This window comes from Crinia signifera, chromosome 1 (assembly GCF_055691185.1).
Source record: "Crinia signifera chromosome 1, ASM5569118v1, whole genome shotgun sequence".
Lineage (NCBI taxonomy): Eukaryota > Metazoa > Chordata > Amphibia > Anura > Myobatrachidae > Crinia > Crinia signifera.
The window spans coordinates 39940985-39953039 of NC_139217.1; the positions used below are offsets into that span (position 1 = coordinate 39940985).

The 12055-nt window shown below is 47.8% G+C and overlaps 1 protein-coding gene across 1 annotated transcript in view; it reads left to right on the plus strand.

Annotated features, from left to right (window-relative positions):
• Positions 1–12055, plus strand: part of ATP6V1B1 (ATPase H+ transporting V1 subunit B1) — a 64254-nt gene that overhangs the window by 42895 nt on the left and 9304 nt on the right. The window contains exons 5-11 of the mRNA XM_083185998.1: positions 4470–4547; positions 4762–4901; positions 7378–7479; positions 7618–7715; positions 8041–8164; positions 8747–8897; positions 9015–9097. Coding sequence (XP_083042124.1) covers positions 4470–4547; positions 4762–4901; positions 7378–7479; positions 7618–7715; positions 8041–8164; positions 8747–8897; positions 9015–9097 — 776 coding nt within the window. The remainder of the gene's footprint in view (positions 1–4469; positions 4548–4761; positions 4902–7377; positions 7480–7617; positions 7716–8040; positions 8165–8746; positions 8898–9014; positions 9098–12055) is intronic.

Genomic DNA, 12055 nt, shown 5'->3' on the forward strand with positions numbered 1-12055 from the left:
CGCATACCATAACGCATACGATGGTATGCGATGCGACGCGATATCGTACGATAGTGCACGATGGCATACAATTTTGAAATTGTATGCCATTGTACATGGCATACAATGCCATACGATGCGATGCGATTAAACATTGTATAAGCACCCTAATGGGTGCTTATACAATGTTAAGCACCCAAATGGGTGCTTACAATGTTAAATGCACCCCCACGCCACCCCCCCACTATAAACGTGAACCCGAAGCGTGGCGAGGGGCGGCGGTACGCGTCCTACGACCTTTTCATACTACCACTATCCACGTCGGCGTGGAGTTGAGAATAAAATAGTGTGGCGAGCCCGAAGCGTGGCCTAGACCACTGATCACTCAGTGGTCTAGGGAGGTGTGGGGTAGGTGGCCCTAGAGCCTCCAGGTCCGGCCGCCATCTTATTTTCTTCCGCCACTGGCCCATCCTGGCCAACGGCGGAGCTGCTTCCTCTTCTCTTCCAGGAGGCACCGGCAATTCTCCTTCTTGAGCCCGGTGTATTCTGGCCTCTTGAGTGGTCACCAGTGCTGTTTTCCCCTCAGCTGTCTTCTGCACCGTCCTCTGGAGGCTTCCAGTGTCTTCAGGAGCGCACATGCGATCCCTCCTCGCCATCGCACTCTCTTCTGCCTCTCCCCGGCGGCATCTGACATCAGACGCCGGGGGCAGGGCTGAGTATGGCACGGCGAGCACAGATTGGCTCGCCGCGGCCAGTTCCTATTGGCTGCCGATTCAGGAGCCTGGGGCGGTGGTTTTCATTGGTGGCCAAAAAGGCGCCAATTTCAAACAGCAGCCGCTCCGTCGCTCCCTGCCACCACTTGTCCGCCGCTGCCCACACTGTTAGCACAGGGATCAGACAGCTGATCCCTGCACCTGGGGAAGCTGTGTCCAGTGGAGGACACAGCGCAATCTCTCCCTGTCCCTGCTGCTGCTCCGGTGCTGGGAGCAGGGGAGCTGTCCCAGCACCGGGGCACATCACTACAATGGCACACTTCTCCACTTGCTCACTTCTCCATTCTCATTATTGTTTCATACATTTCGGCTCGGGGATTCCTCAAAAAATGAGTATTAGCTATTGGCCTGTCGACTACACTCTGCAAATGCTTCCGGGAGAGGAATCCTCAGGTTCGGTCCCTGAAAACAGTAATGAAATGACCACACTAGTGATCACTTTAATTCTAACACATTGCAGGACAGACTGCTATTGGAGCACCCCATGGTGATCACTTTTGTATTGCTGTGAAAAGTAGTGGTCAGAAATGATAATTATCAGGCTAATTTCCGGCATGTAAGAAATATATGTTTGGAAACTTCTGTAGATTTGAATAAGCCCTCTAGAGCCACACAAGAGAGATCTTCTTGAATATAGCAGCCACTCCTGTTCGTATAGACCTTTATGTGTTCAACGGTACTTAAGATGCCGCCAGGTCTTACGCTCTGAGCAGTAGCATCTTTTACAAACAATAGGAGATCATAGGGGTATTAGCAAGGTGTAATGCAGGAGGTGGTATAAGAGCGCAGCACAAAAACAGAATAATGGAGAATGGTATGGTCCAGGAATCTCTATGGCAGGCAGATTCTCATAGGAATGACACACAATACGGACAGGACATGACAAAGATAGCAGACTGAAGGGGTATCTGACACGGGATGAGCACTGGGTACAGGTTCTAAGACAGGACCAACATGAAATGTGTAAGCACAAACAATAACCTGCAGGGTTCTGGCCAAGCTTTAATATATCAGAAACTGGCATAACCGCAGCAATGATGTATGAGGACATATCTGTAGCAAATATATCTTGATACTGTAATGGTATTTCCGTGAATGTTACAAATGGCTCTCAGTGCTTTTGTGCGTGAGATTATTAGAAGTTGCCCTTCAAACATCCAGTGGGTTTTAACCCTTGTTACCTCAGTCCAAGGAGGCAGCCCTGTGAGGTTTGTAGCATCGTGGCCACCCTCAGGGTGTGGAGGGGGCTCGCTCTCTGTATTACCCCCCCAGATGGAAATGCAGGATGGCAGGAATGAGGAGAGCTACCAGGATGCAGCCGCTGGTCAGCCGCGCTCTCTCTCTCTCTCTATATATATATATATATATATATATATATATATATATATATATATATATATGTTACCTGGAGCCCTTTAAGTTTCCTATCTGCACCAATGGTACATAACGCAGGTGCACAGGCAGCATGAAATAACAGGAAACGCTCAACTGGCTGCCAGACTTACTGACCTTTCATGGTCACTGCATTTCCTCCCTAACAGGGATGTGAATATTATGTGCAGTGACAAGGGGAGCTGGCCGGCTGTCCCTGACGGCAGCCACTGGGGCAGAGGGAACGCAGCACAGCCGCTGATGTGCTCTGTACAGCCGCCTAACCCGGAAGGTGTCAGGCCCCTGCACGGAATGTTGCGCCAAGATGTGTGGCTTGCAGGTGCGGTAATAAACATTAATTCCACCTCATATAGAATAACAAACCTTCAGTTCTATAAACTATATATGCTTAATGCACAGAGAGCAACGCATGCAGGTCTGGTTGCCCCCCACCCTGCACACTATGGGCCTAATTCAGATTGCAGGGCACATTTTGTTAGCACATGGACAAAACCATGCTGTACTGCAGGTGGGGCAGATGTAACATGCGCAGAATTGGCACGGAATAATGTAATTTGGACAGTCCAACAATGCCGAAAAATCCAGTTTTCAGGTACGCTTAATGCTGGGTACATACCTGGCCAATCCGCCGACGTATATGACTATTGGTAAGTGCCTACACCAGGGTTGGGCAATAAGCGGTCCTCCAGCTGTTGATGTACTACACATCCCAGCATGCTTTGCATCAGTGGCAGCATTGCCAAATGGCAAAACTAAGGCAAGGCATGCTGGGATGTGAAGTTCATCAGCAGCTGGAGGGCGGCTTATTGCCCACCCCTTGCGTACACACTTACCAATCATCAGAACGATGTTGGCATCCCTGGCATTTTAGGAGAGGAGCCTCCGCTGCAGGTCCCCTCTTCTCTGGCAGCGAGTAGACCCTATCATTATGCCAGAGTCTGTTGTGCATGCTCAGGTCTCCTGGAACATAGCGCCCCCGGCTGGTTCCCAGGGACATCTCCGGTGAGCATGGGCAAATAACTCAGAAACAGCTGTGGCGGCCATTTTCAAAGTGATTTGTGTATAATATATGGTTGCCGGGTGCGTGGTGTATACTCTCCTGGACCCAGGTACATGTGAGCACCACACACCTAGGACCCATTGTAGAAATACCTATGGCTGGCATATAAATGTGCCCACCCAGTTGAGATGTAAGTCACCGGCAGTCCTCGCAGTAAGCAGTATGGGGGGCCTCACGCATGCGATCTGTACGCATGTGAATTCACAGCCGTGCAATCAGGTCTGAATAATTACCATAGTAAGTAATCGCATTAAGGCAGCATACCTCGGAGTCAGCATGCCCCTATAAACTGCTTATATTTACTCTGTACATGGGCCGCCGCCGCTGCTGCTGCCATGAAATCCGGATTATTAAGGTGCATAAGGTATTTTAAAAAATACATAGGTAGATGTATGCAGCAGTGATAAGGGAGAAGTGGCCCATGGCAACCAATCAGCTGCTCTGTATGATTTTATATTATGCAAATTATAGATGTTACGTCAGTGCTGATTGGCTGCCATGGGCCACTTCTCCTCTGGCTCACTTCTCCCTTATCACTGCTTCATACATCTACCCATAGTGTTAGACTTTGTGGCAATGGACAGCCAGAGATCATAGCAGGCTAGGGGGAGAAATATCAAAGAGTAGCAAGAGGTAAAGCTGAGAGAGATAAAGTACTGGCTAGTCAGCTCCTAACATCACTGTTACATGCTGCTTTTCGATGGTCCCTCACCAGCTAATGATTCCTCCAGCCTTCAGTCTGAAAAAGTAAGTCTACTTACTTTTAAGATGGCCGCTTTCTGCCGAATTGGGGGCGGGCACTGACGTCATGTGAGGTAGGGGTACGTACGCCTGGGTTCCGGAGGGCCCGGCCAGCGTTTCTATGGTATGCTATGATCTAACCTTAGGGTGGGAAATAATAACATTAGGAGCCGGCACATAACAATACAGAGGGTGGCCATAGGTGCCGATTCTGTGGGTGCTCAAGGTCCTGAGCACCCACAGGAATTAATGAGCACCCACGTGCCCGTAACCCCAGACTCCCAATGCAGGGCCACTGTATTTGCTTGTTGAGCCTTTCAACAGGCTTGAGCACCCACCAGCAAAAACATAAATCGGCACCTCTGAGGGTGGCGGAACCTGGCTCATAGCTAAATACAGCATGTATTCCTCTGTTGTGACCCCCAGGGGTAGGATCTACACCGCAGGGTGTCCTGATTTCTGTATGGGTCCAGGAGCAGAGCTGTGACCGCCCCTATAACAAACCATGTGTCTCGCTGTTCCAGGTCGTGTGTTTAACGGCTCTGGGAAACCCATTGACAAAGGCCCAACCGTCATGGCCGAGGATTACTTAGATATCAACGGTAAGAAAGACATTTCTCTCCTACATACCCATAAAATGCTCAGTCACCCCCTTTTCTTATGGTACTGGGGAAGCGAGATTCCGCAAAGTCCCAGACCCAGAGACCATTACTGAAAATTAGGACCCCCCCCCCTTTCCCACAATGATATATTCTCAGTCCCCTTGACTATATATTAAAATAAGAATATCTGTTGTGTGATTGTATTACCTATCAGGGCAGCCGATTAACCCGTACGGCCGGACATATCCAGAGGAGATGATACAGACGGGAATCTCGCCCATCGATGTCATGAACAGCATCGCCCGAGGGCAGAAGATTCCCATCTTCTCCGCAGCAGGTCTACCCCATAATGAGGTACAGACAGGGACGGGCCCTGGTAAAATGGAGGGGGCGTTCGCACCTGGCTGGGGCGTGGCCACCTGGAGGAATGTAGCCATGCCCTGTGAAAAAGAAACCCTTGTAATTTGGGTGGTGTGTGGGCCAGGATCCTCATAGCACACACAGAGGGGAGAGGGATGACAGGCTGCCGCTGTGCTGAGCTGGGGAGAGGCTGTGCTGCGGTCAACCTCCAATTAGAAACAGCAAGAGGAAAAAGAAGCGTGGGGTGCTCAAAGCTGCACACAGGAATAAAATGTATTAATAAAACAACCAACAAACATACACATATATAAAAACAATATCAGTATCAATTGATGCAAACGCCTAATCTTATTAAGCAATCAAAAAGTCATATGATTTTGTGAATCCTTCTCAAGAGATAGGCTGTATTCTATTATTTGCATATATGCTTAGGATATGACTTAAGAAGTATCCCACCCACCCCCTCTCGACGCCACTGGGTGCAGGGGGACAACGGGGACTTGGTTGTGAGGGAAAGAGATTAGCTAGTTCTGAAACATCTTAAGTAATTCAAGACTTTAAACGGTAAATTTACTAAAGCTTCTAAAAAGAAAAGATGTGAAGTTGCTTATAGCAACCAGATTCTATCATTTCTCTAGAAAATGGTAGACAGAATGTATCTAATCAGGAGTCATCCCCCAGGTCCTTCTACACAACAAAGACAAAATGGCCCGCACATTAGATATCTTGGCAGCCATCTTGGGAATGGGCATGAAGCCTTCCATATGGGTTCCCTCCGAGGAGAACACTTTTGTAGCCATGGAATTGTGAAATTCATCAAATATCATGCTTGTATCATCAAAATGCCTGTCCTGTTATTGTCTTATCGAGATTCAAATCATTAAAATGTAAATGAAAATGTGTAGCCGCATGGTGCGAGCGGGAACGGGGAATTGCTTGTTCTCCGTCCCGTTCGCACCAAGCAGTGTGGGTGGTGGGCGTGGGTCGGCAGTAAGGGGTTGCGCCCATGGGAATGCCCAGTGTTTCATGGCTGTTCTTAAGGGTGGCGTTTAATGGACACGCAGAGCTGCGAATTTTGCAGGTTTGAGTGCCAACCAGAATAAGGTCCTCAGTGCCATTGTGCACGCCCAAGCCGGCCAAGCTTCAGTAAGGAAATCAGCCTTTCATGGGAGCCCAGTAATCAGAGAGCAGCAGCCAGTAATTACCATTACGTACAGGACAGCCCTCTATGTGTTTATGCTTATTATCGTCCTGCGGATGAGGCCTGACAGCAGAACACCGCCTAGACCTTTCCTGTCTCCTAAGGACCCGCGGTGTATCTCCATTTATCCCAGCAAACACCCCTGCCGCCGTCTGGCTGGAGTGTCAGCATCAGGTTCTCGGTGCTGGGAATTTCTGGTTTCACGTCCTTCGTTCTCACTTCTTATTTCCACACTGTGGGGACATTTGTGAAGTGAAACGTCGTACGCAGTATCTATATATTACTTAGCAGAAGGACAACTTTTATGAGTAACATATTTCGATGAGCTGGACATGTAATATACCAAATTAAAGGTATAACACAAGCATGCCCAGGCATTTTAAGGGGGGTCTGTGACGTCAGCTAGCATACCTCCCAAATTCTTCACTGTACGAAGCGGTGAAAAGGGGGCATGTCCTATGCAAATGAGGGTGGGGCATATGCAAATTATGTCCCCAGTGTGGTCACACCCCCTTTTCATGCTCTCCGCTGCTAAATAGATGCTGTGTGCATGCACATAGCATCTATTCCTTCATGCTGGGGGGGGGGGGGGGGGCCTCCCAATTGCCCCTCCGCGGGACACTGCCGGCCCCGGGCAGGGGGCGGGACTGTCCCCAAAAAAACATGACGGTCACGGCAAAAACGGAGGTATGAGCTAGGGCCAGGATCAGCCTGTTTCTGTCGCAGATTTGTGGAAGTCTAAGAGCAACTTAGATTTGCACAAACCTTTCGATGGTTTGGGAATTGCGTATGGATTTGCGAGACGATATCGATCTGCGATCCATTTGCAAAGTGAACTGCAATTTTGCAAATTAACAATCCAGCGTGACCCCATGGCTTGTAGATCTGCAGAAAAATAATGGCGTTGTAATTGGTTGCTTCATTTCGGAGTTATGTGGCAAAACACGCGACTGACGTTTACAATGCATCACCATTGTACTCTGGGGAATGTGACAGACGGTGAACTCTGTGGTGAACTCCCTGTGGTGACTTGAACATGTGACCTGGTAGGTGGTCTGGAAATTGTGACAGTTATTTGCACCCACCCCAACATTTCACCTCTTGTGTCCACCAGACCACTACCGCTGGCTAACCTCAGGTCACCTGGTTTTAATCAGCCCCGGAATCTGTGTAAATCATAGGTGTCCAGGGTCATGTCAGCTATACTATGTGTAGATCTATATCAGTACTGTATCACTTGATAGCGTTGTGCTCTGTTCCCTCCCCTAGATTGCGGCCCAGATTTGCAGACAGGCCGGCCTTGTCAAGAAATCGAAGGACGTAATGGATTACCACGACGACAACTTTGCTATTGTGTTCGCTGCGATGGGTGTAAGAGATCACGTGTAGCATACTAAACTGTGACTTGTGTAACATACTAAACTGTGACTTTTGGGTTGACCAGGGTTTTTACAGGCTGCTTAGTGAACTGCCGACGGCGCTAAGTGTCAGCATCTGCTTTCCCACCAGGTAAACATGGAGACCGCTAGGTTCTTCAAGTCGGACTTTGAGGAAAATGGGTCCATGGATAACGTGTGTCTGTTCCTGAATCTGGCCAATGACCCAACGTAAGTACAGGGAGCTGATGTAGGTGTCTCGCAAATACTGAATAAATGGAGATGATGATAAACAGTTTCTGATAGGCCGATTACATATCGGACCATAATCTAATTCACACGCAGCGCTGCAAATTTTTCAGTGCAGCCTGTGGTTCTAACGCCACCCACCACTCGTACAGCCAGAAATGTGCAAGCGTAGGGGACCGAGTGAACTAGAATCAGGCCCATTGTCCCCTGCATTCGATAGGCTGACTCCATAATCTGATATTCTGGCAATGTGAGGGGGGTACGTGAATGTATTTGCAGTAACACAGTCTCCATCTTGTCTCCTCAGAATTGAGAGGATCATCACCCCCCGCCTGGCCCTGACAGAAGCAGAGTACTTGGCGTATCAGTGTGAGAAGCACGTGCTGGTCATTCTGACGGACATGAGCTCATACGCTGAGGCCCTGCGTGAGGTAACTACTACAGGGTGTGCGCGGGTCAGATACACGAGCCCCAAACCCAGAGGCGCTGACTCATCTTCTATTGGCGCTTGCCCGTCTGCTGCTTCATACAAATGCTGCTACAAGGTCCTTCCGCTGTGCACACCTGTGTTTTCAAATGTGCAAGGACTGAGACACCCACTGTCAGCTTCCATGGGCAGTGGCCACCGCAGGGTCTGCTGGGACCACTGTCAATAGGCGAAGGTCCTACCATCAATGGTTGATAGTTTGTCACCAATGTTGGGAAGCCATTTATGGTTGTATTGTCGTCAATTTGCCATCCCAGGCTGCAACTGTGCGCAGACTTCCGCCATAGGACCTCCCTGTCTGATATACACCATCAGGCTTTCTCCATCGATGGTAAACTAAGGAACATTAACAGCAGACCATTTGGTGCCCGACCCTATATTATACCCTAGTTCTTTGGAAGTTTAGACCATACAAATGCAGGACGCATTGCTGACAATACCGTTGTGTCCTTGTGCTTACCTTAGTCCACACGGACGATTCTGGTCTACTGGCTTAATGCTCTGGTCAATGATATTTGTCTTGTAGGTGTCAGCAGCGAGGGAAGAGGTGCCGGGCAGACGAGGCTTCCCTGGCTACATGTACACAGATCTGGCCACTATCTATGAGCGCGCTGGCCGGGTAGAGGGCAGGAGTGGGTCTATTACTCAGATCCCTATTCTGACCATGCCTAACGATGGTAAGTGACTTTCTGCTAGAGTGCAAGCTCTTCTGCTGTGTATAAGGTCTGATCACAACCACTGCAGATGCTGGTGCCAACCTGAGTGACCAACCTGCTAATGTGACTCTCTTGCAGACATCACTCACCCCATTCCTGACTTAACCGGGTTCATCACAGAAGGACAGATCTACGTGGACAGACAGCTACATAACAGACAGGTCGGTCAGCGTTGTACATAGCTCCTGCCATCTGTCTCACTGAAGATCACCCAATGACCCAGCCTTAGGTTTCTTTCTATCGATTATAATTACTGGTAACCCTAAAAGTATGTGTTTTCGGGGGGAGATCCCCAAATTATTAAGGATAACCATGGATGTTCCACTGAAAGACGAAGCCTGGCTCCAGCAGCTAACGCCGGCCATTTGTATTTTATGGGGGAGATGAATTATAACAACAAACAGTCAATAGGTTGACACATGAAAAAAGGTTGACATTGACAAAAAAGTCTACACTGGCAAAATGATGACATGGTCGACATATGAATAGGTCAGCATGACACGTGCACCGTATAAGTATACCGCGTCCCCTCGCATAGTGTCATTGCCATTCCTTGTGAAATGTAAAGGGGTAAATTGACTTAAAATGAAAAGTGGTGGTGTTGCCCACAACAACCAATCAGATTCTTTTCTAGGATGCAATAGAGAAAAGATAGACAGAATCTGATTGGTTGTTCCGGGCAGCATCACCTCTTTTCATCTTAAAAAAGCTTTAGTAAATTTACTTTGAAGTGTGCTTGGGATGGGAAGTCCGGTTGGATGAAAGTGAAGGAAGTTGGCGTGGAACGCGGTTCCCTCCTGTGGTGTCCGGCAGTTCCGGAGCAGTTTTGCACCAGGCTCTGTTAGCTGTTCCATGACTGTGGTCTCCTTCTTCAGAGACTCATTATCACATTATTAGAGACAATTCATTATTAGGGGCCCGATGTGGCTGGCCAGTACTCGGCAAGCTTGCCGTATGTAATGCCATCTTCAGATGGCGTTAGATTCCCAAAGACCTGCTAATGGAATGAGTTCTGGCCAGATCCCTCCTCCAGCAGCAGTCTCTCTTTATGCCTGTGCACGATGATGAGTACACCCCTGTATGTGGAGAATAGTGCTGCATTGCCTAGGGCAGAGAAGGGGATCAGGGAGGAGAGCATTCATGTGTTGGTGTTCACGTGTGTAACTGGGGTGTGGGGAGCAGTGCCAGATTAAGGTCTAAATGGGCCTGGAGCTGAAACTTCTGAAGGGCCTATTATAATAGCTCAATAATAGGGGTTGCGGCCAGCACCTAATAATTTTGGCATGACCATTGTTCTGGGTAGGTTATCTGCTCATGGGTGTGTCTCTATTGGTTATCTGCTCATGGGTGTGTCTCTATTTGTGTAAATACTTTCAACTAATATATATATATATATATAACCCCCTTATCATGTACTTGCCTCTTACACATTATGCCACATGGAATAAGCCAAAATTCACACGACTGAGCCAAAATTCACGTAATGCCACACAGATTAAGGCAAAATTCACATTTTGCCACGTGGATTGAGCCAAAATGCACACTATACCAACGGTATAGTTTCATAACCGGTCCCATGAAACTGGGCCATTTGGTTCCAGAGATATCTGCCCTCAAAGACCATGAACAGCCAAAAATTTAATTTTTAAAAAAATTGGTTTACCCGCAATATCTCTGGAACCAATTAACCAATATGAACCAGCCTGGCATCAGATTGAAGGCCCAGCGATTTGGGTTCAAATGCGCTTCTGTGATGTCAGTGGGGGAACTGGCAGTCATGGGAACTGGGTGGGGGTCAGAATTAGCGGGTCCCATGTTATCCTATGGGGAAAACGTTCCAGCTTTGCCTGGCAGGATCACCGGTTCCCGGAGATACTGCCGGGTACACGGCTAGCGACACAGGGCTAGGCTCGTTGGAAAGCCCCAGTCCTCATCTACAAAATGGGCCTATTTGGAGAGTGGGCCTGGAGCTGCAGCTCCATCAGGCCCATTGTTAAACCGACCCTGGTGGGGAGGGGTGTAAGGCTGATGCAATGACGGTTGTCTTTAAAGAAACCGGTATACCGCCATCTTATCCTAACATTTTCTGTGACTCCCATTCAGCAACGCCTTGTGTGGAACTTCATTATGTCATACTCCACTACGTCATACTCATTATGTCATCCTCCACTACGTCATACTCATTATGTCATCCTCCACTACGTCATACTCATTATGTCATCCTCCACTACGTCATAATCATTATGTCATCCTCCACTACGTCATACTCATTATGTCATACTCCACTACGTCATACTCATTATGTCATCATCCACTACGTCATACTCATTATGTCATACACCACTACGTCATACTCATTATGTCATACACCACTACGTCATACTCATTATGTCATCATCCACTACGTCATACTCATTATGTCATACACCACTACGTCATACTCATTATGTCATACTCCACTACGTCATACTCATTATGTCATCCTCCACTACGTCATACTCATTATGTCATACTCCACTACGTCATACTCATTATGTCATCCTCCACTACGTCATACTCATGTCATACTCCACTACGTCATACTCATTATGTCATCCTCCACTACATCATACTCATTATGTCATCCTCCACTACGTCATACTCATTTTGTCATACTCCACTACATCATACTCATTATGTCATCCTCCACTACGTCATACTCATTATGTCATACTCCACTACGTCATACTCATTATGTCATCCTCCACTACGTCATACTCATTATGTCATCCTCCACTACGTCATACTCATTATGTCATACTCCACTACGTCATACTCATTATGTCATCCTCCACTACGTCATACTCATTATGTCATCCTCCACTACGTCATACTCATTATGTCATACTCCACTACGTCATACTCATTATGTCATCCTCCACTACATCATACTCATTATGTCATCCTCCACTACGTCATACTCATTATGTCATCCTCCACTACGTCATACTCATTATGTCATCCTCCACTACGTCATACTCATTATGTCATCCTCCACTACGTCATACTCATTATGTCATCCTCCACTACGTCATACTCATTATGTCATCCTCCACTATGTCATACTCATTATGTCATCC